The sequence below is a fragment of the Pseudoliparis swirei genome, chromosome 7 (genome assembly GCF_029220125.1).
Source record: "Pseudoliparis swirei isolate HS2019 ecotype Mariana Trench chromosome 7, NWPU_hadal_v1, whole genome shotgun sequence".
Taxonomy (NCBI): Eukaryota; Metazoa; Chordata; class Actinopteri; order Perciformes; family Liparidae; genus Pseudoliparis; species Pseudoliparis swirei.
This window is the reverse complement of record NC_079394.1, coordinates 6,879,539-6,906,402: the sequence shown is the minus strand read 5'-3', so window position 1 is coordinate 6,906,402 and position 26,864 is coordinate 6,879,539. Positions and strand designations below refer to the sequence as shown.

Genomic DNA, 26,864 nt, shown 5'->3' with positions numbered 1-26,864 from the left:
TCTCAATTCACTACGATCTGAAATATTGAAAAGCGTCACTCAGAAGAAAAATGAAAGCAATGTAAACGAGTCTCTGCAGAGGAATCTGCCTTAAATGTTGAACCATTCGCACACAGTATCTCAGATATGACCTCGGTAAACCCCGACACGAACCACAGGCATCCAATCCCATGCCTTAAATCAGGAGCCCAGCGCAGCTCATGCAGAGCGACAGAGGGAATAAGACGGCATCCTGTCTTTACAGAGCCACTTGGGTACTCGTAGCAATGCTCATTGGACTTTCAGGGTTCAATATTAAACAAATCAGACACATTGGCATTTATTTATTTTTTCTTCAAGGTTATCATTGCAGCAGTTAGATATAAATAAAAAAAACTGGATGTGAGCTGCATGGATCTCCGGAGGTAAAGAGGCTGTGCTCACAGGGAAGACGACTCTTGCATTTTCAATGATCTCTGCTGAAATGATGCCGCGTGTTTCGTCAGTGATGATGTATCAAGCAAAGCTGCGGACTGATATTGGCATACCATTCACGACGGATGGTTTTTACTTAATGAACTGCTCGTGCAATCAACAAAGCCCGCAAAAAGGATTTTGTGGGTGTTTGAGAAATGACTTAACCGAGCCCTCAGAGTGGCCCCAGCGAGCGGTTTGCGACTCTTAAAAGGCCGGGGCACGGTGAGGGATAACACACTTACGGCGCACTCGGCTTCATGTCGAGCTTCCGACTTTGTTACTCACTTAAAATGAGCCAAAGCACTAAGAATAAGTCAATAAGAATGTCTGCCGTGGCCTCCGCCGGTCGAGGAGTACGCCACTAATGGGGCCTGAGATGAGTTCAAGTGAATTTTTAAAAGCCCTCTAATTTCTGCATACACTGATTTGTTCTCATGGGAACTGGAACGGTCGCCTGTTTTTGCGAGGCACTCGAAAAACAGAGTGGAGCTCCATTTGAGGGGGTCGGTGGCCATTTCCGCCATAAAGCACACAGCTAATCGCGGGGGGGGGGGGGGGGCGGGGTGGGGGGGGGGGGGTGAATAATCTCAGAGCGTAGTTTGAAAGATTCAAAAAGACCACACAATTAGTCTACGCTCTACAACAAACATAAAAAAGAGAGACCATGGGGTAAACAATAGTCAAAGAGGAACGTTGTATGTGACACATGTGTACACACATAATATGGTGGGGACATGGGTGTAGCTTAAAAAATACGAGTCAATCAAAAATACGTCTTGTGTGACTTGAAGGTGGGATGTAAATGCTACTTATCCACTCTTTAAAAAAAAAAAATGTAATTCAAAGTTGAAATACTGCCGTTCATGATAACATTAGCATTGATCCAGGAGTGAGGGAGGGAGGTTCTGTGCAGTGGAACACTGTGAGGCTATTACATACATAAACAAAAGAGTTACAAAAAATGAAAATAGTGGATCAGGAGAAGTTATGACATACCTGTGATACTGTGATGGTGCTTCCCACCCCCTGAAGGCAAAAAAGAATGGGCTTTTACAGTATCTGACTCTTCATGACTCCACTCAATATACCCCTCAACACCCCCTCCCCACACAGAAAAAAAAAACCAGCGCAGATTATTGTATAGATTCATGTTTCTGTGATATTGTGTCTCATGAGGACAACCATAGAACAATAGAGTATCCAAAAAAAAAATCTAGATAGTAGGCACAATCATAGCAGAAAAAACGAGAGCACGGGATAATAATACTGTGGATGTGGGGGTTAGGTGTGAGAGATATTGCCTTCAGGTTTACCCAACAAGGAGGCTCTGCTATACATCAAGTGGGAGAGTCTAAAATAGAACCGTGAATTAGCAGAGTCCTGCAAGGTCACTTGAACAGCAAAGATACAAATAGATAGCCAGTCGCATCCAGTGTTTTGAAGCACCAGACTTTAACTGCTTTTCTGAACGTAATGGATGATGCCATTTTGTGAGTGACTGACCAGGCAACGGAGAGAGCACACATGGTGGATGGGAATGAGAAGGGGAAATGGCAGGGGACCCAGCGTTGGGGCAGCTCAGAAAGGACAGCATAGTGCTTTGATTGAGGCCAAGATGATATGGGCCTCCCCTCCCTGTGGCCATGCTCTGACTGACTGGGCCCAGCCTTGACTGAAGCATCATTAGGCAGCCACAATGTCAAGGTTAGCTAAGGACATTGTGTCTCGGTGGTGTAACCTACGGTAACTATCCCTCTCGGCTTTCGCCTTTCCCACCATGATTACCAACCAGCGACTGTGAGGCGAGCACTACCCACCTGGGAAACTGTGATGCTGCACTTCTTCGCCAGCTCCTCTTTAGCCTCCTCACTTGGATATGGGTTGCTGAGGTGCGAGTAGAAGTATTCGTTCAAAATTTCCGTCGCCTGCTTGCTGAAGTTTCTCCTTTTCCGCCTGAGTGGGGAGCAAAACGAGAGAAAGGCCGAGCACGCCCATTAGCGGGACCGGCATTAACTCATCCATTTGGATTGCACAAATTGCACAATCAATCTCGCACATAAACGGTGAAAATAATGAGGAATGGGCCCTCGGGAGCAGAATAGCGTGTCCTGCTCCAAGAGTCTCGTCAACACACAGAAGAACAGACTCCGACCAATAAACCGACAAGCACATACACTCACACAAACACACGCACAAAACACATACAATGTTTAATTTGGTCTGTTGGTCTCCAATCTCCAGTCCAAGCGTGTAATGTGTGGAGTTTAGTGCAGCGGATGGGTGGACTCTGTGACGGAGCGCAAAGCCCAGTCGGAGTGCATCTCGGTACATTATAGAAATCATGGCATGCACAGTTGAGCATTGTTCCTGAAGTGCCACAGCCCCAGGGATCTCCAGTAGAAACAAGCAAACTCTAACTAGAAATGGGTCCCCTTCCCTCCCAAGGGCACGGCTTATCATGTTGTTGAGCATTTGCTTATTTTGCCTTGTTTACTGCGCTTCACCAAGGCAGTGGGCAAGCAAATGGGCTTCCACTTGGCTTGTTGGGCCCAAACTTGTGCCGCTGTCTGCCGAGCGCCCACAATGCACCACACTGTTAGTGATTAGAGTAAATCCACAACACCTGCTGATGACCTCCTCTCCATCCATTACACATGACCCCGTTTCATTTCGACTCAACTGTTCTCAGGTGTGGGGTCATGATCGTCTTGGAAATGGATAATGCATGGAACATGGACATCATTAAAATCATGCATTTCTGCAGTGCTCATACTGTGTGCTGTGCCAGAAAAGGGAGGGAAAAAAACAAACTTCTGACCTGCACATGGTCTAAAACTGACCTTGCGCACAAAATGTGCTTATTTGGGTCATAGGGAAGCGGTATCAAATACACACACACACACAACCACATCTAAATATATATACAACAACACTACACAATCTACTGACCTGGCATCAAGGAATCTGGAGCGCAGGATCATGACAGCCTCACAGGTGCTCTGTTTCAGTTGCATCTGGATGGAGCTGAATTTACGGTGGATGATTCCCACCATGCGCTCAATCTCTTTGGGGGAGATGGGCCGCGTGCGAGACTGTTCCCTCAGCAGGTTCATCACATGGGTAGTGAATTCGTTGCATGCCTGCAAAGTGACAGAGAGACACAAAGTGCAGCCAAGAGTTATGTAAATGTCCAAAGTCACTGCGGTGAACTTACAAAAGCTCTTCGACAGATATTTAAAAGTTGCGCACATTTTTCATATGGGACGTTTAAAAAAAAAAAATTTTAAGCGTCAACAGAGTGATGACATAATAGGTAAAGTCATCTTTAAATATAAATGCAGATTCGCAATTTGGCTTGGCCCTAATGCAGAGCGAATTCAAACAGCTTTTTGTTAAACCAGTAGTTCATACATGATTAATTAGAATAACTCATTTACATAGTGCACACTTTAGCTCATTACTCTGAGTAAAATTCGTTAAGTATTTACATTTAGATAATTAAAACCTGGAAACACTCTTAAGAAAGATGCATTTACTCCAGGCGAAGTGTTGTGTGCCCCTGCGTACCCACCTCCTCTCTCAGAGAGTAAATTAGTCTAATTTACCTCACTGGCTTGCTGAGGCATCACTATTACACCTTCTATTTTCGCCCATAAGTGCTAGGTGAAGGGGCTGATCATACTTTCATTCAACACAGATGACTAAGGCTCTCCTTTGGATCTCTATAATCAGCTACAACACAGTGAATGAAACAGTTTAAAAAAAACTCAAACTGAGAACACACTCTCCCCATTAAGCATATTACTTTTCTCTTTTTTCTTTCTAAAGCAGGGACTACGCTGTTCTGGATGTTCTGAATGGATGTTCAGTGTGAACTCAATAGGTCTATTTGAATGCCAACTGAAATGTTAAATAGCTGGTGGGAGTCACATGGTTATTTAAACCTTTTTATGTTTCTTGGTTCATGCAGTACAAAAAAATGTATCCTGCAGCTTTTCTTTTTGACATTTTAACCTCGGGCTTAAAAAGTCTCCTCACCTGTTCGTATTTCTCCAGCTCCGTGTGGTAGATCTGTCTGATCTGGGTGAGTTTGGCTCTGTAGTCGGAATGTTCAATGGAGTTGTCGGCCGCACCTCCGGCGGCCGCGGCTGCAGCTGCGGCGGCCGAAGATCCGCTCCCTTTCTCTGGTCCTGCCACGCCCTCTGCCAGCAGCATGTTGTCCAGACGCATGAGCTGGGGGTCTTGGGGGTCCTCCTCCTGGGAACCACGGATGCTGAGACCTGTGGCAACACACAAACAGGAACACAGGGTCAGCTAATGCCATCCAGGGACAGTAACATCAGAACAATGAGACATATAAACCCCAAACTGTTAGGAGCAAATAAAAGCATGATGTCTGCGTCGTGTGCTTTCGTATTGTGTGATGTTTCCCCTGCAGGTATGAACTGGGTGCCTGTTGTGTGTGTGTGCTGCGTTCCTGTCGCCCAGGTCTACGCCTGTTCTCTTTTATTTACACACTGCGCTGCACACTGTGTGTACGGGAAGGCTGACATGACAGCAACATCCATAAACTGACAAATGCTCAATGGTGAAATGGCACTTCTACACTGCGAAAGGATGCTAAACAGAAGAGCATACCTGCAGTGAGTGTCTCTGTCTTTGACTCACTGAATGCTGGGGACTCCAGAAAGTAACCTCATTTCTATTTGGTTATACGGTTTGAATATTGTATAATTTTACTCTCCTGATTTTGCAATATTCTAAGAAGTAATAAAAATGTGCTGGTGAAGTAAAAATCTACATACGGTAAAATGAGAGTGGAGCCAATTTTATGTAAAGTGCTCATTCATGAATTCTGTCTTCGCTGTCACACCCTGCTGTTTATTTCCTCTGGTTTTCTGTCTCGCCAGTCTGTCAGCAAGTCCTAATCAATTCAATTCAATTCAATTCAGTTTATTTGTATAGCCCAATTTCACAAATTACAAATTTGTCTCGGAGTGCTTTACAATCTGTACACATAGACATCCCTGCCCCAAAACCTCACATCGGACCAGGAAAAACTCCCAAATAACCCTTCAGGGGGAAAAAAAGGGAAGAAACCTGGAGGAGAGCAACAGAGGAGGATCCCTCTCCAGGATGGACAGATGCAATAGATGTAATGTGTACAGAAGGACAGATTTAGAGTTAAAATACATTCAATGAATATGACAGAGTGTATGAATAGTTCATAGTAGGCATATTCCACGATGGAGACCTCCACGATCCATCAGGCAGATGGCGGTGGGGAGGAGGAGTGGGCGGAGTCTCAACAGTGGGCGGAGTCTCAACAGGACAGTGGCGTAGTCATGAGCAGGAATTCCACGACCCAGACGATCCATCAGGCAGATAGGATCTATGCCGTCTCATAGGGTCCGATGACCCCATGAGACGTGAAGTCAAAAGGACTCCGGGGAGAAAGCAGAGTTAGTAACATGTGATTGAGAGATGAACATTCATCCTTAAGGAGAGAAAAAAGAGGAGATAGGTACTCAGTGCATCCTAAAACGTCCCCCGGCAGCTATAAGCCTATAGCAGCATATCAAGGGGCTGGACCAGGGCAAACCTGATTCAGCCCTAACTATAAGCTCTGTCAAAGAGGAAGGTCTTAAGTCTACTCTTAAACGAGGTGACTGTGTCTGCCTCCCGGACTGAAATTGGAAGCTGGTTCCATAAAAGAGGAGCTTGATAACTAAAGGCTCTGGCTCCCATTCTACTTTTTAAGACTCTAGGAACTACAAGTAGTCCGCATTTAGTGAGCGTAGCTCTCTAGTGGGGCAATATGGTACTACAAGCTCCTTAAGATATGATGGAGCATCACCAATCAAGGCTTTGTAGGTTAAGAGAAGAATTTTAAAAGTGATTCTTGATTTTACTGGGAGCCAGTGCAGAGCAGCTAGTGCAGGAGTGATGTGATCTCTTTTCTTAGTTTTAGTGAGAACACGAGCTGCAGCATTCTGGATCAACTGGAGGGACCTAAGAGATTTATTAGAGCAGCCTGATAATAAGGAGTTGCAGTAATCCAGTCTCGAAGTAACGAACGTGAACCAATTTTTCTGCATCTTTTGAGACAAGATGTGCCTGATTTTGAAATATTACGTAGATGAAAGAATGCAGTCCTTGAGATTTGCTTTACGTGGGAGTTAAAGGACAAGTCCCGATCAAAGATAACGCCAAGATTCTTTACAGTGGTGTTGGATGCCAGGGCAATGCCGTCTACAGAATCCACATCACCAGATAATTGATCTCTGAGGTGCTCAGGGCCGATTAAAATTACTTCGGTTTTGTCTGAGTTTAACATCAAGAAGTTGCAGGTCATCCATGTTTTTATGTCTTTAAGACATGCTTGAATTTTACAGAGTTGGTTGCTCTCCTCTGGTTTTATCGATAGATATAGTTGAGTATCATCTGCATAACAATGAAAGTTTATGGAGTGTTTCCTGATAATATTGCCCAAAGGAAGCATGTATAAGGTAAATAAAATTGCAGATTCACCCAGCAGATAGCATACATGCTCACCTTGATGCATTGGCAATGTGCCCACAATGCCCGGCTTTATGGAGAATAAACAAACAAAAGAACACTGCGGGTCAAAATTGCAACCAAAACAAGCTCGAGCAATCCACTCTAATAAGTGGATACAAATGTGGCTCAATGGGCAGTAAATACTGAGTGGCTACTCGAACGTTATGATTACCAGAGCTGTTTCAATTCAATAATCCCTCCCGCAATTCAAGGATTTTCAACAGCTCATTACAGCTTCATTAAGATATGGCCAGCCACTGGAATCTCAATAAGAAGATTAGTGGCTCTATTGTGTCCGCCAGTAGGCATGCAATCAGGGAGCCCTTTTACCACACGTTGACCGGCTGACCCGACACGCCTGCCACAGGAGAAAATACGAGAAGGAAAAATCCTTTCTTCTTTCTGTCGTTCTTATAAACACATTCCTGAATGGAAACAAATTAGGAAACATTTATTATTCCAGCAATTCCTCCTGGTGCTTTCATCTCTGCTGGCGTGTTGTGCGATACTGCAGGGCCACTGAAAAACAAATGTGCCTCTATTTATGGATCGGCTGGCTTTGAGTCTTTTAGGTGTAATGGTGTGAGAGGAGTGGATGAATGTGGCTATTTGTGTTGGAGACATTGAGATGCTGGACAAGGCTCCATCAGGCTTGCAGAGCCAAGCCATCCATGTGGACAATATGCCGCTGCTCCACTAACCCTCATCCACATCACACTGCATCTGCGCAACTCCACCCAGAGCTCTCGTTCTGGACAGGCTCGACTGTTTCTATTACAGTTTGTGCAGCATGAAAACAAAATGGCACATGATTCAAATGTTGACTGACCAGGTGGTGGGCTACACATCTCAACAGGCTCGAAAAGCTGGTGGCCACTCTGGTTTAATATTTTCCTAATTCAGTATTTCCTCCCACTCTCTGATTCAACTGAAGCTCAGCAGGCTGCACTTTGCTTTGTGCTGCGGGTGGTGGTAAGCAGGTAGGCATGTTTTTCATGTCAGGTATATTAAATATAACTCTGGGACACAGCGTACATTTCCACACCGAACCCAGTTGTCACTTTCACTCCACTCACTCTATATCCAGGGGAAATGCAGCTGAGGGAATTTACAGGGCTTTTCAGCTAAATGGGCATAAATCACTGGTTTCATTCAAACTAAATAATCACAGGCCATAAAGAGCGACTAGTCTCTTACCATATATTACCTCAAAGTTCCCGTGTGCAATAATGTGTCCATTCACGGCAAAGAAAAACAGAGCAAGACATTAGAAAGTGACATGTAATCCTGTTAGTCCACTGACATGCGGAGTGGCCGTGACATTTTTATCATACATGTCCATTTCTATTTGGGAAATCAGCAGGATAAAAATGATTACGGTGCCGCCCTGAGAAGCAGACGGCCCTGCAGGAGTCCACCAGGGTGTATTTGTGCCACAGCAGCTACAGCTGGCCATTCATAACTCACATTTCGGGAGGGATGATGCGTCTGTCTTAAATACAACACATTTGAAGAAATGAGGAAACATAGCCTCCAGAAAGAAAAAAAAACAATTTTAAAAAACAGGTGCAATGTTTCTCCGTCTCTCTGTGCACCTTTGTTGAACGGGCTGAAGATTGTGGATTTACTGTCGAAGCTCGGCACCATCATGCGACTTCCACAAAATAGGCTCAAGCGAGATAATATCTTTAATTTGCTGTGCGGTTGACAAATCTGGATAGTAACTTGCAAAGCCACAGTCACATTCTAGCAGTGCAATGCTGCTTGCCAGCTCAAATCTTTATCCTGTTTTTGTCTGATGATATGGGTATTAAAACAAGTTTGGGCACCAGAGTTTAGCTCTAATCCGCCTCCACAGTCAAAGTGGGATTAATCTCGGAGCAAAGAGAAAGTGCTGGAGTCGTGTCACCTTGGTAAAGCCTGCGAGCAAAAGGAATTTAAGAATGAAAAATCGATATACTGTCTGGTTATTTCACACAACTCTGATGATGCCGGCTCACTTAATTACCAGAACGAATTTAATGACGTAAAAGAAAGAAAAAGAATATGAAATTGTTATAACAATGTAACGTGTCCTTAATCTGCCTCATTTGTCATTCAACAATACAGGTGTAGGAGCTGGGGGAAAGGCACTTGCCTATATGATTGTTCCTCGTTTCTCCTCTGTGGCTGAGACAAAAGGCGGCACTGTGATTAATCCATCCCTATCAGTCAGGGGTGGTTCTTCTTTTCACTTTTTACAGGTTTCACCGTCCGTATCAGATCAGAGGAAGTAACAAATTTGACAGATGAAGACAATGCAGACCTTTTCTCTCATATACTCTCCCCTGTTCTCTGTTCATAATCATTTCCGGTTCGGGGCTGTTGTCTCGTACATCATTCCCTGCTTGAAGCCCTGACAGTGATCTGAGCACTGCCTCGGGCCGCTCTCCTTTCCTCCCACCTCTTTCCCCCCCTGTGCCCTCTTTCATTCTGTGGGCTTAGCTGACCTTTGGCCCGCTGCTTGTTTACTCTCATCACTGAAGTGTGAGCAGGAGAGCCATAAAGGCAGAGCCCTGCTGGGTTAATGTGGCCTGCTGAAGAGAGAAGGGGTGGCTCTGGGCTCCTCCACCTCATTCTACTGCACTGAAGGCACTCAGATGCCAGACGATACACTTCAACGTCACCAGTTCTTGCAGATGAAGGCAGAGATTTGTCTTTCGGGGTATTTTTTGTTGTTTGCGGTTTGTTTTCTCAATGATTTTTTTGAGATGCTAAAATGTTTATTGCTGGTTGCAGAGTATGCGTTGCAGTAAAGCGGCCCTGCCTGTGTGTTTGACTGTGTTTGAGTCTCTGTTACTTCCACCACTGTTTCTAAAACATCCTGTTCATCCCTAGTAACCCTGACTTCCTGCAGGTCCTCTCCTACCCAGTGCCTCCAGTAAACAGCTCGGGCCACGTATCGACACTGTTCATCTAATTGCATTGATCCGCAAAGGTCTCCCAAAGCTAACTAATCGAAACAGAATTTATTTTCTGTCAATATTTGCAAAGGTCATCTCTCTTAAAGCCGCGGAGTAGACGCCGTGAGCTGAGAGGCGGCTCGGAGGACCGTGGCATCCAGCCTGCTACTGAGGCTCGTCCAAGGTGAGCTTTAACTCTGGCTTGGCACTCAGGATCCAAGGCTTCTAATCCACCATGTTATTAAAACCCGCTGCCAATGCAACACACTGGAGACTACAGAGGGCTTTGAGTATCCATTTCACAAAGAGGCCAGTGTCACTACTGCCGCGCTCCACATCTCCTTTGACTTCATATCATTTCCTTTGTCGTGGCGCCTAGATCAGTGACTTTCAGCTCCAGAAGCGGAGAGCAGGATCAAATTACCATTGAAGAGCTTTTGTTCTGACAAATGAAACATAAGGATCCTCTTTCATTGATGTCCTTAAAGGCTTTTTTAAGCTTGGCCTACATCCACATGGCACAAAGAGAATGCCTGCAGGCTCTCTTTAGGATGTACAGTAATTAACATGCCATTAACACATTAATACACATTAACTATTCCCAATGTTAATGGCAGAGTAATTACCATACCTGATACTGCACTGTGGGGAAGCCAAAGCTCACTTTGTGTTTCACTTTCTTTGTTGAGTGAGCTGAAAGGAATTATTTGGGAGGATGGCTCATTCGGCTTTCCTCTGAAAATATCAGTGGCCGTGCGTTGAAGAGTAGCCTGTCGAGTGCTTGATGAAGTGCTTTTACACAAATGATTGCAGCTGTTCCGATTTCAGTAAAAACACCCCAGAAAGGAAGAAAGTTCTCATCGAAAATAATTAAGGGTTGCCTGTAGAGGTGAGGCTGAAATACCGGAGGGTACGGAGCGTCTGATGATTAAATGCAGAGTAAAAGGTGGCAGGGAACGAGCCCTAAACTGGGGAATCCTTGTCTAGAATGATGATGTATTTCCTCCCCGTGTGGTGAGTGATAAGCTAATCAGCCGCGCTGACAGTGAAGTGTTACAGCCACTCAGTGCTAGGTCAAGACTTCTCCCATCATACACCACCGGCACAAACCAAACAGACAGCGCTCGGAGGTGGTGTCGGGGAGTGTCTCTGGTCCGAAAAGAAGATCTCTTTCAGTTCAGGTAGCCTTTGTCCCTTGATGATGATGAGCCCTCCCGCCCCCATCTCCCCTGTGACAGTGGGGGCGAGGGGCGTGAGGGGAAGGAGGACGGGGGCTTGCCACTCTCAACCCACGGCGAAAAGACATGCAGGGAGAGGGGTTGGGCCGAGGGGGTGGGAAAAGACATCTCAAACAAACATCTTGAAGACATTTTGCCAAGCACACCCAAATGAATCACTGTCCCATGGTGGCAGTGACATTTGTGGGAAGTGACACACAACATGACAGACTAGTGGGAGAGGATGAAAGGAGAGCAAGGGAGGGTGAGGAGGGCTGGATAAACAAGAGCCACTGTCACTCGCTGCGGATCATGCCTGCATGTGTGTGTGCGATGTGTGTTTTGTACGTGGACGTGGGAGCGCCTGCTTTGTTTCCTGCCCTCTAAGACTCGATGTGGGCAAAGGGCCAAGTGGTGTAGTGATGGCTGACCAGGCCTGGCGGTGGCGACCACACGCAGCGGTCAGGGAGAGCGGCCAAATGAGTGGACAGGACCTCCGCTACAGATCAGCACACTGACTGACCCTACAGGACACGTACAGCATGGGGCTCCAACATAGGGCTCACATGGGTCACATGGTCCGCTCGTCACAGAATGAGCCGCAGTCACCGAGACACTTGTGTGTTAGTCAGGCGGACATCTCAGACCAACGTAAAGGGAAATATACTCAATAGCAGAATCAGAGAATATTTTAATATCGGTGCTGTTGTCAGACTTGCACCGTCTGAGACGGTTATTGTGTCTCGTGTTTCAATATTTCATTCTATCCCCCTATATTGTGTTAGCATATTTTGCTTATTCCTTTTCCTCAGTTTCATTTTATATTTAATGTACTGATGGTCTTTAGCTGCTAGCCTCAATTTGCTGCAAAGGTAGGCTGATTTGTTATTCAGACCCCAAGCAAATAATGCAAATGTGGCACTGAAAGCCACTTATGAAATACCCAAAGGCAACTAATCACTCCTCCTCTCGTTCCAGCCTTTCTGCAGCCTCCTAATTAGAAGATGGAGATTGCATGAAACCAGGTCACACAGCAGGTCTTGTAACACCGATAACCAGGCAAATACGCAGGCAAAACTTCATCCAGACACCAAGCCAAGCATGCATTATTTTAAAGGCTAGAGGTGAAAAACTAATGCTATTCACGTTATTAATCCCATATATTTCACTGTATGCTCCCAACAAAAAGATATAGGCTTGAAGCATTGTGCGTATGCAATCTGTATATGTGTGTCTCTGTGTGTGCCCGCAAAATGTGTGTGCGTGTGTGTGTGTTTACATGTGTTCATGGGCATACACTCATGTCTGCATGTGTGCGTGTGAAGGCTACATGCTCACATAAACAAAGAAATGGCATTGGCAGCATACAGCAAACCGTGATCTACTGCCAGAGAGATTATTCTTTGCAGTGGCATTTCTGCAAGAGAGTTGACAGTCCATCATTTAGATTTTGCAGTGTATCCACGAAAAGGCTGCATTGCCTGAAGCAGAAGGAGCTGCTCTTTACTTCAGTGTCTTTTATAGAATAGAATTTCAGCTTCGAATTGTAAAGCCACAATCCTTTGCTAGCTGTGCTATGGCGTGTGCGGATTTCGCGACGAGGCAACGGAGGTTGTCCTGGAATACGACTGCTCTCGACACGCCGATTCTCCGAGCGTCTCTTGGTGATGGCCGCTAAAGCTCCCCGAAACACATCCACCTCCGGTGTCGTCGTGCTGTTTCTGCAAGCATCCCCAGCCTGATGTGTTGCAGGTTACCGCTCGGGCTGCAGAGTGCAGTGCAAGGAGTGGCTGTGCAGATCAGGTCCAGGCCAAACAACAGCTTGTGACAGAAGCAGGCCAAAGAGGACGTTGAGACACGCAGAGACTTAACAGGCAGCCGGCCTGCCATCCACTCTTTTTCAGCTCCCCTTAAACTCAACGCATCACTTCGGATCTGTCTCTCAGAGAAACATGGCAGAAATAGAGTCTCCTATTACCATAAGAAAGGAGTGAAATAACTGGAGGTTTCAAAGCAAATGAACGATTGCTGGGAGAAAGTCATCTCCCTCGTTCCATTTGACCGGCTGAATCATTTTATTGTCCACCCACACGGACGATACTCCGCCTTTTCTTTTGTGAGGTGCGACAGACAACCCGCGAACAATAAAGCAAACAAAAAAGGTTATTTGGTGCTAATTATTCCCAGCATGTACTTTACACACCATTTAATGAGTTCGACTGGAGGCGTGGCCATCGGCTGTGACTTGCCCGCCCAGTTATCCAAGATGAACCGAGCAATCTCCCTCACGTCACCCCTGTCATGTGTACCAAGTCCCCCTCCGCATCCAATTCCCTGCTCGGGCTTCACTGGAGCAGAGACGAGGCGCCGCTGAAGCAACACAACAAGCTCCCGTAGCGCCTCTGCACACCGGCGAGGGAGCAGAGGGAAGTGGGGGAGGGGTGCTCGGAGCTCGCTCTCATAATTACAATAATTAACAGTTGCAGGTTTAATTGGAAGGGAAGGCATTAACAGGAGGAACATTGTGGCGGCGCGTGCAGAGGGAACCTTTGCCGCGAGAAGCTTTTGTCTTCTCTGCACCTAATGGCGCCGTGGCTGCGGTCGGCGAGCGCTGACACGACACAATCGAGCCGAGGGTTCAGACGGTGGGGCTTGACTGGAGGCAGATAATTAGGTGCCAGGTTAATGAGAGCACAGGCTCTTGATGGCATTTGGTTACTGTATGTGGGCAATTAATGACTTTGTTTTTGTGGGTTTTTTGCCCACTTACGTGGAAAACACAACACATTATTCACCTCGGGCCTGCGTGTGTGGTGTTTGATGGAGTGGCAGTGACGTTGGCGAAAGAATCAGTTCCATTCATTCTGGTGGACTGTTTATTCAAAACAATGCAGTGTACTATGTGGAGTTGGCAGAATGAAATCTCATTTCAGTCATGGCCACGGCGCCGTGTGACCTTTTCAGAGTGTATTGCCTCATGTCAAGCAAACATCGAAGGTGCAGGCCCAGGATAATGTCGCCACGAAAACTCACCAGAACAAAGAAACCCAACCCTGTGGCCGTAAGTGTTGTTAATTCAGCGTATCACATTTCAGAATGTATTTGCAAAATTCCATACCGCTCCCCAGAAAAGCCCTGCTTTTATTCCAGAGGATTTATTGGCAATAAATCCACTGAGAGGTCTTCAGACATCTTCTTCTTTAGTCCAACCACTCCACGCCTCCTATTTTGGAGTTAGTTGTGCTCTTGCCTGTGGTGGCCAATTAGAGTGCTATAAGATATATGGGCACCAACAACTTTGATGTCCATCTTTTTAATAAGCTTTGGTTAAGATGACATCTGTGTGAAAGAGTTCAATATCTTCACAGTGGGAGAGAAAAGAGGTTTATTCTAAAATGAAATATCCAAATACTGCTGGAGGTTTAGGCTGGGTGGGGGATCATGGTGTTGGCTGTGACTCTGGTGCTGGCATTCATTATCTTCCTCTGCAGTCGTGAAGATTAGTCAGCGAAAGAGGATTTTTACAGCCTCCTAAAATCTATGCTTTTCCACAACTGGATCAGCTTCAGCCTAAACCGATTTTTTTCCCCATTCTAAATGCAGTATTCAAACATGCATGCACGTTTTTGTTCATACACTTCTAAAATAGAAAGCCATTTAATAAGCATGAATGCAAACACTCGCACTACCAAAGATGATTCAATGTTGGCAATATGAAGCAGTCATGGAAGAAAAGTACTGTGTAACAATATCTAAAATGGTGGGGTAATAAAATGGAGCATGAGTGTGCATGAATGCAAGAGAGAAAGCGAGTTGGAGAGGGAGCATATATCTAACCAGGCCTGCGGACGTGCTCCTTTATCCGCGTGTGTAACTCAGTCAGGAATAATGTAAATGTCTGGAGAGTCTTAAGACTGAGCAGGCCTGTATAAAAGCACCCTGTTTCAGGCTAGTAAAACAAGTCAATAAATACAGCGGAGAAGCCGGTGCTGTCTGCTGCACTCTCCTGAATGAAAACAGAGGTGAACTGCTTATTTTCAGTCTGGCACCAGAGGTTGACAGCAGCATAATGGGCGCTCATACATTCTGACTATCACTCGTCACAAGCTATATCTGTCAACATTACACTCAAGAGCATTTTTGATGTAAAACAAGCGCTCCTCGGGAGCAGTATTTACGACTGGATGTGGTCAGCTGCTAAATGAACTCTGACCACAAAACGTGACGTTTTCAAAAGACTTATCTTCCAAACACGATTCATCGGTTTGTCTTTTGTTGTTGTTACTCACAGACAGACGGAACAAACCCCGAGTCTCGGTGAGTAAGCTGCTGTGTGAGGAGGCAGAGCCTTTTCCTGCCCGGGCGCCGAAAGATACAGACTCACACAAAATGGAAACGCCATTAGGTAAGCAAACACTTTGCTGCGATTACTGCTACCTGATTACAGCGGGGAAGTGCAGCTGTGGTTCTCCTTTTTTTTTTCCCATACTGTGTCAACACTTTGGGAAAGCAAATATTTCGGTGACGACCCTGCCTGCGCTTGAATCCATATGGTGCATTCTGTTTGTCACCACACATGTAACACTCCCGCGATGGGTTTTTCACAGTAGGAGGAACTACTCTTCTCCAGCAGTGGCTCACCTGCTCCGTGCTGCACAATGAATACACAGAGGTCACACACCGTATCACACCGGGGCCAGCGTCAATCCTTTATTAAATTACCTAGCTATCTCATTTTCCATCACCACGCTGATATGAGGGTTATCTTTTTCATTTATGTGGCGGATTTTCAAGGGATTATGCATTAAAGATTACGGGTGTGTATCCCTTACACCTCAGCACAATAAAATGCAATATATCAGACAACGCATGGCTGATGTGTGTAAGGCAAAAGGAGGTGCTATAAAACAAATCTTCAGCAGCCAGAACCAGACAGGGTTAATTCTCCTCAGACATTACAGGCGGTGACTATACGGAGTGTTTCAACTCTAAAATACTGTGGTAAGCAATACAAATCCCTTGGACAAAATTAAATGTATTAAACATGTGGATTTCATAAATCTCCTTTTCGTCGGTCTGGGTCAGAGGTATATTCGCCGTAGAGCTCAGCAGGCACTTCCCCCCGCAGCATTGTTACTCTGAGTCGCAAGTGCTCCGAGTGGTTTCAAAATGAATGTCAGCAAAAGCTGCACGTGAACGGCAAACAGCAGATCCTCACAGTGAAACGGTTCAAATCACTTACCCCTGCTACTCTGAAAGAGTATTACAGAGGTGTACGGATGTAAAGGTCTGCGATCGAAATATTACAGCTGTGTAATAGTGAACGAGGACCAATTAAAAAAGCTCCAGAGATGAACAGTTGTGTTTCGTTCTCGACAATGCAGATCGTGTCAAAAAGGTGGGGGGGGGGCATTTGATAGTGAGTACACCACTATTAAACACCCGAGTGGGATGCCTTTAACCTTGAGTAGCATACCAAAGGTAGAGGCAGCCTGGGGCTGTGGGGGGGGGGGGGGGGGGGGACTGGCTATACCACAACTCCCAGTGCCATGCTGCTCCACAGTGGGGGCCTCGACATGGCCAGATTGCCAGAGAGGCCGGCCGAGGAAGTGCTACAGAGTTAGCCGCAGCCGATCATTTATCTACTGCAACGTTCATGCTCCATTATCTATTTGTTTTGTTTTCTACAATGATTCTTTTCCGGTCACCTCGCTGAGGAGAAAGGTCGCCCGCGTTCACCTTGTGGGTGTTGGAAGCATCTGTCGGCGGCTTCTTCGCGAGACATTCCTGCTAATTATTTAGCTAGCGTGATGGATAATCTGTGATCATTAAAGATCAGAGGAGCTAAGAAAATATTGGGAGTAATTAGCATTGCTCTGTGGTTCCCACTAAGAAGTGAATGGGCTTTGGAAAAGCAGCAAGGAGTGCGGATACACAAGTAAAGGCTGTCTTTTAAATAATCTACCAACAGGCTCTGGTATTTTCATCCACTTCAAACTAAAAGCTAGTAAACAAGGTATGAATGATGAATGAATGTTATACATAGCTCTGCTTCATGTGAGGGGCGTGGGAGAAAAGATGAATAAAGATGAATAAAGATGAGAGACAAATTACCGTATGAAAGTATATTCTTTCCCTGAAGTTCACATCAGAGCTCAAGCAAAACAAATAATGAAGGCCTCCAACCTATGAGTCACTTCAATCCCATTTTATAATTCAATCATTTTTGTGACAGCTGACTATTACTTCATCATCGCATAAAGACAGATTAAAAAGTTGTCAAATTAAATATTAAAGAGGGTCTGCGGGCAACAGTGAATTTAAAAAAGAATAACACAGATTGGAGATGAAATGAGGCACCTATATGCATATTTTATGCCATGGGGAACGAATGCATATATTTTCCTCTAGGCCACCTACTTTGTAATAAAGAATAGCGAGTGTATAGATGTGGTAATGCAGCACGGCGGAAATGATATGAAAGAGAAATTGGTTTTACATAATGATGTCAAAAGGAATATGGCTCTGCATGGTCATGCAGAATAAAGATAAGATTCTCTTTATCCGTGAGTGAATATTTCGTTAATGGTTTCTTCATTTCCTTAAAGAATAAAGAAGTCAGGCTTTGAATGAACCTTGAATGAGGTTTCTATTGAATGAAGTTAACATTTATCTTTCAATAGCAGAGGAGATCTGTTGAAAATACCCATGTGTGGAGCAGAATACTGAATGTAAAAGCTTTGTCATCTGTTGAAATAAAGAGAAAGTGACAAGTGACAGTAATGCTATCACATTTTCAGCTGAAGGAAGGCGTGAAGAGGAGAACAAAGCGGTGAAATGCGACGTGGAGAGGGTTAAATCTCTATGAAGAACAGAGAGGAAGGTGCATTTCACAAAGTCGGCATCGATTGGAGTAAACAATGACTGATCAATACACACATAAAAGGATCCCTCCAACAAAGACTCACGTGTTGATTTCATATATCATATCTCCCAAACAGATACTGCCCTGAGAATGTTTATTCAAGCCTGTTGAATTAGCAGCAGTGACCCTTTTTATTAACACCGTTTTTTCTTCTTCTTCTTCTTCTTCTTCTTCTTCTTCTTCTTCTTCAATCCAGCACAGATACACACCCCTGTGTCCATACACACTTACTCATGCAATAAGCATCATTGTCACAGAGGCTTCCTTTCCAAATGGTTCAGCCTCCACCATCTGCAGGCGTTCCCAGACACACCGCTTTGAGTCTGCCATAATGATGCATGACTAAGTACAGTTAAAGTGTTGCAGTCTGTTGGCAAAAAGCAGTCAAGCACTTTGCTATAGTGTCACTACGGATAAACCATACAGCTGAAGGTTGACGATGGATAAAAGGCAGTGACAGGCCTGGTGATGTGTCTGTGTGTGTCTGTGTGTGTGCGTGTGCGTGTGTGTGTGCGTGTGCGTGTGGTAGTGTGAATTCACATGCGTATGACAGGCTAGAAACCATGGCGCAGCAGATTTGTAAGTGTACTTAACTAGGATGTGAAATGAGGTTGGACACGGTGTGCTGGTGTCGGTTGGAAACTGGGACACTGTTTAAAAGTTATTTCCTCTGCCAAAAAGCAGGCATCTCCCTCTATGGTCTCAAGGGGGCCGCAACATCATGGATTTGCTATTGTTGTTTGTCACGCACGTTTCCCAAAAAAAAATGTGTCGTGAGCCAGCCTGATATGAAATCTTCAAATGTAGCGCATTGTTTTTACAAAAACATTGGATTCTGTACATTTGGATTATTAATTTAGAGAGGCTCATTTGAGGGAGTGTGTTTATTTGGCTTTGCACACACAACTCCTTTGGTTGAATTTGGCATTATGGGACTCGAGCCTCGCTCCCGGCTCCGTCTCCCTCCTCATTCCACTCCTCCACTACTCTTCCGGGTAGTTATTCTGCATACAGTGAAAACAGAGGAGACAAAGAACTCTCCATTATACTGTACTCTGTTTGCCAAAGTCTTTAGTGTCAAAAACGCTCCACAGACTTTGTTGCTGCTTTGTAGAGTTCACCGCCGCAGCTGCTTTCATGTAAATGATCTTGAATGTTATTTTCTAAAGAATGCATTTTAAAGAGAAATTCTCATTTCTGCCTCTGCATCTTGTCACAAACCCTTTTCTCTCCTCTCGCCTTCTTCTCTCTCTCTCCCCCCGCTCCCTCCTGCCGCAGCTGTAGACTGCATAATTGATGCAAATGCTGTCACATGTGTCAGGAGTGGAGAATCCTCTATAGTTTACTTCTGTGCCTCACTTTATCGGAGAACATTAAGTGGAGAAAGCAGCCTCGTGCCAGGGGTGTAAAATCAGCTTGTCAGTGGTCTCATTCACACAGCCATTGCTTCAGGGTTGTTTCATCAAGGTGATTGAGAACAAAAAGTGCAGCGGCAAATTCCAGCTTATGTTCAAGAGGCCTGCCACATACATTATTTATATGTGTTGCCCACCCTGGTCTCTCCAGCCATCTGAATACATCATTGCCTAATTTTCAAATATTTCTTCCGATTTCCCCCTATTTACGCTACATCCTTTCCACATCAACCATGCCGTACCATTAGGCTTGTAGAGCACACTTTTTTGTGTGTGACACAGACCTGAAATTATGGATAGCTGCTTTCAAGAAGTGCTAGGGTCTGATGGGAAAGCTGTAATGGCTGTCGAGTGACTGGAGTGCAGTGAGAGATAGAAACAGGATTTCATTTACAACAACGATACAGGAGGAATCATGTCGAATGGTAACATTCCATGGCATTTAATGAGCCATATTCACTAATGTCTAAGTCTATGGTCTCGAAGTAATAAAACTCACCGCCTGCCAGAGCTTGCCTGCTACACTGTTCCTGTCTATTTCGAGCTCTGTATGAAACAATGGTGCATAACAGAACAGGCAGACATTTGCAGTTCTTTACCCTGTGCGCTGAATGCTCTGCCCTCAGACAGAGTGAGGCGCTTGTCTGCTTCCCTCCCTCCCTCCCCCCTGCTCCCTCTTCCATGCTCTCCCTGTTCTCTTCTTCCTCTGTCTGTGCTCCACATTAAGTGACTTGATCCTGCAAACATCTGAAGAATTCAGCTCCACAAAGGGGTCAGACAAAGGCCAGAGGATAGCCTTACAGGTCCTCCTCCATTAGCAGGTCCACAGAGGTGTCATCAGAAAAGCTCTGCAGGCAACAAAGATGCCTCCAAAAAAGAGCAGATTGGTGTTTATCTCTAAACTCATTTTTAAAACACTCACAGTGGATGTTACAAAAACTGGATTAAAATTGCATGAGATGTATTGGAAAATAAATATGCGCATATATTCTTGGACCGGTATTTGGAATCCTGCATCTTTGCTCTCTGTCGATTCTTCACAGTTTTTTTTCGCTCAACAATTTTCTTTGCACAAACAAGTTCTCGCTTGTGAACTGGAATCCTCACACCAAGTGAAGCTGCAAATGCTGACTGCCTCTTTGTTCACATGTCTCTTGATATAGACAAACAGAAAAAAATACTCCATATTTTCCAGCATTCACAAAGAATATCTGGAGCTCCCAGAAAAACATTTCAACTGTAATAAGCTCTCTCCATGAGAGTCTGAAACATTTCAGAGGGCTCCTTTGAAGCTCTCACTATGTTGACTGTTCATATATAGACAGTGGTTGGAAAGCCTGAGCGCCATATCACTGAAACCTCTCAGTGCGTCTGCATTAATAATTAATTGCCAATGTGAGTAAACACCACTGTAGATACGAGAATGCCCCGAACAACACAAACTCTGTTGCTCCTACTTAAAGCTGTACGCTCAACACATTCGGATGAGTTTCCAGATGCATGCAAATGTTGCACGTAAACCACCCTCTGTCACATTCATCAGGGGCGAAAACAATCCGGCAGCTTATGCGCGTGTATTCGGCTTTCAATTTAACAAACGATGTAATTGGAATGATTTGCTGAAATGTGTAAAAAGCTTCAAACGAGACGTGGGATTCGAGCAGGTCGGCTCCGTCTTTCATTCTGCAGCCTCCCGTGTCGGCAGACCTGCTCAGGGGGAGATTTGGAGGTGTTGCTGTTGCGCAGTTGCCCTTTAGCTTACAGGCAACATGCTGTGAGTTTACGGCTAACACAACCTCATTTATATTACTTATAGTGAGGAATGTAGGTGCAGGGCCTGTAGAACATGCTGACCTTGTCACCGTTAGCAGCATCCCCCCCCCCCCCCCCACCTCCCGTGCTAGTGAGGATCTTTGCTGGTGTTCAGGTACTGTTACCCAACCACTCCGGGGCTTCCTGCTCATGTTATACATAAAGGAGAAGCTAAGGGCCTCTGAGTGTGACAGCAAAGCAGTTGCTTATTGAGTGGCTCAGGAACATAACCTATTGAGCTCAGATTATAAGATTATATTACATGTACAGTATAAATGCATATCCTGGCAAAAGGCAATATCTAGTTGTGTCTGATGAATACAAGAGAGGCAATGCAATAAATAATACAATGCAAACGCTGATCATATTAGTATGATTGTGTATGCATCCAATGAGCCTCATTTAGCTTTTGGTGGTGGAATATGAGCGGCTATTCAAAATTCAGGAGCAAAGAGAGCGTCTTTTATCTTACGATAAATCCTCATTATTTCTAATAGCACTTCTGAAGGCTAAAGAGTAAAGCAGAGCATGTTCTCTTTATTCTGCAGTCACTGACAGACATGGCCAAGCACTACGGGTTAATGTAATATCACAGTCGGATGCCTCCTCAACTCACTTACATTCCCTGTTAGCTTAAAAGTCCTTGTGTGAAAAAAAAGAAAGGATTGTGGGAGCCCATAAGAGCGGAGGGCCCACACAAAGTCCATGTGAATTACTCCCAAAAGAAACAGCCCCACATGAGAGAATAATAATAATATTACAATACAATATTCCTATTCAACTTTCCTTTCAAGTAATACACTATTATATTGTTGAAAAAAAAAAAAAGGCTGCAAAATTCACATCTGTGGTATCCATAGCCCCATTTTGTCACGGGGAAACGTTAGTCCAAGAATAGAAAAATGGACTGTAAAAAGTCCATGGTTCATCTACTGAGACTGGCATATCAATTAGGATTGTGAATAAGAGTGTAATTGAAAGCAACAGGAGCAGAAAGAAGCGGAAATTCATCAAGGCAAGCATGGAAAAGCACAAATGAGTTCCGAGCGAGATGCAGAGCGCCTCGTGCCTATTCTTCTGCTCCGTCTTTGCCCAGAACAGATCCACCTAATCTCTCCAGCCATTACCAAACAATAAAATCAGCAACAAAACAACTCTGCCGGCTGTAGTTTCCTTTAATAATTCTCAGCAGGCTAATTGTTTTATTAGAGGTACAAATAGATATTTCTTGGAGTGTCTCTCCTTCCAGCCACGGCAGATTCATAAACTTGGTGTTAACAACATATTGGGTGCTAAAGTCTGCAGCCTCGGGGGCCCCAATAAGTGGTAAATCTAGTTGTGTAAAAGTGAGAAAAAAGGAGCTAGATGTGTCGTATGAACCAATTACTGTGAGCTCATCAGTCACAAGCTGTTGAAGTGGTTCACTATACCTCTTAGCATGTAATGCTGAGGAAACTGGGACATTTAAGCACTGTTCAGGTCAGAGGTCACCTTGCTGGGACATTTATAGTTGGGTTTTATTGGTGTGTTGGTGCTCTGTGCCTGTGATTGCTTTCAAGGCCGAGCTTACCACTGAAAGGTTCACTGGCCAGCAGCATCTGTGTCTTCCTCTACTCTTATCTCTGCTGGAAAGCGAGCCCACTGGTGCAAGCCCGCCACACAATCACCACGGATCCACTGTCACTAAATGGCACGTTCTCTCAGCCCCAGTCCTCCCTTTCCTAGGCACGGGCTTCTCCAGCTGCAGCCTAATTTCCTGTGACTTGCCTAATTACTGTAATTAAGGATTAATTGCCATTAATTATTCACACATAAGCTCATCGCAAATCATGGGGTAAATGTCTTATGAAAGCTGCCATACAAGGCATGTATAAACACACTAGGATGCTCCAGGCTGCTGAATCGATCACTCAGCCCTGCAGCAAATCTCCACGCCACACTTAGAAAAACAGCAATAACTCTCCCCAAAATCAACAGCCGATCCAGGTGATGGAGGAATCAATTCACATGCTTTATTCGTCTCAGCGACGTTTGGTTGCTTCCAATCGGGCTTCCAAGATCTCCACGACATGAAGCAGATTGAGCAAAGTGTTTATGGGAAATGCTGTTAAGTTTTGATGTCCTGAAACACAAGATAATGAAAGGGATAAGGATAAGTAAAGGCTAGTTCTGCTTTAATTCACCCTTGTCATCTGATCCTCGCTCTTAGCGCCATGTGAATCCATTCGATCTGCTTTCACAGCAAAGAGTTAAGAAACATGAAACTGGTAGAATTTCTCAAGATTAGGTTGTTCCTTATTCACGTGGCACTTTATTTTTCATTGTTTCTCTATATTCTGGGAAGACCACTTAAGCCTGCGGGATTGATTTTGGGTCAAGGACAAACATGTCCTTAACCCCAGCTGGGAAAAGCTTTTATCTCTTTGACAAGTGTATGGGACCTTTTGGCTTTTGGTGGGAGGGAAGCTCAGGCATACCGCAGGCAAATATTTACACTCGCAAACACTCTGACGGTTCCCAAGCATTTTTAGGGAAATTGTTTTTAAGGCTTCAGCGTCATAAAATCATAATAATGGCCATAATGTAAATCTGCTGAGTATAAAATGTCTTCCAGGGGCCCGCATGCAAACAGTATTTAAAAACGAGACATTTTAACAAGCCTTTAAATCAGCGGTGGAGCCATGTGTTGATAGAGGAGAATAAAAGAAGAAGTACACTGTCTGGTTCTTCACCCCAGGTCTGCAAGACCTCATAGTAACGCCACGGACTCCATCATAATATACAAAACTGACAATTATTTTCTGAATCCTGGTGGGGTCTCTGGAAGCTGCTGCCTCAGCAGCGACAACGTGCCCCGCATATCCGCTACTCCCTGTCGTTTTCCTCTAACCAGTGGTCACTGGGAGAAGTGAGAAGTGGATGGGATGAGAGGGGACTAATTGTCAGACCCAAGGCAGATGTGTTGCATTAATGCAGGAAATATCTTAATTTTGGGCGCATAACTTTGTCTGTCTGATTTAAACATTTATGTTAATCGCCCTTCTGGCAGCTCTTTAATGTTCGACACTCTCTTGTAAACAGCCTCTTTGCAAATCCATCATTGGACCATCCTGCCACAAAAAAAACTCCAAGCTGCACAAGGAGAGGGGAACAGATAACTCCATTCCACATCAAGACAAGGGGATAACAAGACTTCAGACATACAGACGCGGCTTGAGCCAGTGCTGGCAGAATTTCCCGTGATCAGCATTATTGCAGCCAGAGTTTAATTTATCGAGCTCAGCCAGTCCTGTTTTATGCGCTTGTTAGATTAATGTGCGGAGCCATACTTTTTTTTTTTTACTGCTATAGTATTTGATTAAGTTACATATATTTGGATTAACCTGAGGTTTAAGCGTGGTGTATGATCCATTTCAAATCGTTACACGAAGCCTCTATTTTTTCCAGCTGTGATTAAGTTTCCTATCCTTATAATTAAACACGAGTTGAAACTGTCAAATTTGCTCTCAACTATGATGACTCCGTAATGACCCTTTGCTGCAACATATTAATTTGTTCTTATTTTTGAACCAAATGTAATATCTTTTGACCCCCTTTAATACATATGTGTTAATTGTTAGCTTAAAAGCAGCGCCGTGCTGTGATAAATAGTACTTTTCACTGAGACACAAGAGAAGTGCCTGATTGTGGCGTTAATGTGGAAACGTGTTGTACAGTTGACGTGTCAACACCCTGTGTGAGTTACAAGACCCCACAGCCTCTGCAACTTTCTGTGGACCCTGCTGCCCCCGCACATTTCACACTCCCATCTCCCTCTGTGTGACACCTCCCAGTAAGCATATGCATCATCGCGTCATTGATGCCTAATTGATACTTCAGTATTTATCGTCACCTTCCCTCTCTGTCAGCTGACTTGGTTCTCCGTGTCGCTTTGCATTTATGGACTCCCGGCTGCCTTGATCTCGGTAATTAGAGTTTATGTGCTAATTGGTGTAAATACAAAGATAGGAGTTGCAGGCGAACACTTCACACTGTAGCTATAAATTGTGGCTCTGATAAGTGTGGGTTGTAGTGCTGAGGGGATAGAAGTGTCTCGAGGAAAGTGATATTTCTGTCACCAGCCCTCGTCCTTCTTTACACATTCAAAGCGCAGCACAGCTTGAGAAAATAAATATAACAGCTTCAGACATCTTTGCCTGGTCTGGCTTTGCAATATCATTTAATTTTGAATGTCAAATGTCATCGTTAGGCTATTTCAAGACCAAGTTGTCAACAGACACCGAGAGGCAAATTCACAAAAGGATTGCGTGATGTTGACGACAGCTAAACCGGAGCAAACAAGACAAAAATAAACCGTGTGATTCTCAAAGCCCCTAACTGTGCTGCCAGGTAAATAGGGTCTCGGTGTACCTGCACTACTTGCACGTAAATAAATGAGGCAATATGCACACATCTGCCCCCTTTCTATGCAAATTAGCCTCAATGCATAAACTATTGACAAAACAATCAGAGATCAGGTTGGTGCTAACTGAAGAGCCGACTACATTTCTGATATCAAATCCCAAATACATGTTTTCTTTATGTTTTATTACGTAATGAATGCAACTGCACCTCGTTGGCCAGAAACCTGTAGCTTATTTTTCTTTTTCTCATTGCCATTGTTTTTCCTCCTGTGTTCTGGGCACAATGGCAGCACTTATACTTTGCCACATGGATCATTGCAATCAAACAGAAAAAATGGGAAATTGCACACAGCTGCAAAATGTAACTTTTTACAACAAACGTTGGTCTCCCGTTTGGATGCAATGCCATGTACATTTATTGCTGAGAGGAAAACCTGAACAGCAACCGGGTGATACTTTCGTATAGAAAATATCTTCCGATTAGGCCATGGCCATGAGTAACAACTGGGAACAAAAACGTACTGTAAAATCTGACTATCATAATAATTAAAATAAGTCATTTTATTTTTATGGCATGGAAATGCAAGCCACATGCAATTAGTTTTACTGGAAAACCAACAATGAGTAACTGGTTCTCAGCACAGCGTGGTTTCATGCAATAAACGTGGTGTTGCATGATTGTGAACATTTTTGTAATGAATTGACTGAGTCTCACTCGGGATAAAAAGGTCAAAGATAAAAACTGTGTAAATGTAGTTGGCCAAGTCAATAATAGTGGTTACAATACCATTTTTAATACTACCCTTTTGGTATTTCTGTTAAGTTGTTACACAATGGAATCTGTAACAGTAAACAACAGAAGATTAAGTCAAAAGTCAGTAGTCATCTTAAAAGTACAACAGCCTTGAAAAGCGTACAAATTAAATAACTTTAAAAAGAGTACAGTAGCTGCTTAGAAAAAACAATATCAGTGAAATGTAATGTTGCGTTTATATCCTTTGACAGAAGTTGCATGAGCTCCAAGTCAAAATGTCAAGAAACGGTATTTGTAAATCTTCCCATTACCAAATAAGATGTTTTTTAAGCCATCTGCTTCAAAATGCTCTATTTCACTGAAATAAAAAACACAATTA

General features: G+C 44.3%; 1 protein-coding gene across 6 annotated transcripts in view; it reads right to left on the bottom strand.

The window, feature by feature from the left end:
• Positions 1 to 26,864, bottom strand: part of pbx3b (pre-B-cell leukemia homeobox 3b) — a 59,101-nt gene that overhangs the window by 7,923 nt on the left and 24,314 nt on the right. For 3 of the 6 annotated variants that reach the window (XM_056418169.1, XM_056418171.1, XM_056418173.1), the window contains exons 3-6: positions 4,495 to 4,736; positions 3,406 to 3,596; positions 2,274 to 2,409; positions 1,453 to 1,482 (exon numbers count right to left, since the gene is read on the bottom strand). In XM_056418169.1, coding sequence (XP_056274144.1) covers positions 1,453 to 1,482; positions 2,274 to 2,409; positions 3,406 to 3,596; positions 4,495 to 4,736 — 599 coding nt within the window. The remainder of the gene's footprint in view (positions 1 to 1,452; positions 1,483 to 2,273; positions 2,410 to 3,405; positions 3,597 to 4,494; positions 4,737 to 26,864) is intronic. The other 3 variants (XM_056418170.1, XM_056418172.1, XM_056418174.1) reach the window with 1 other exon arrangement.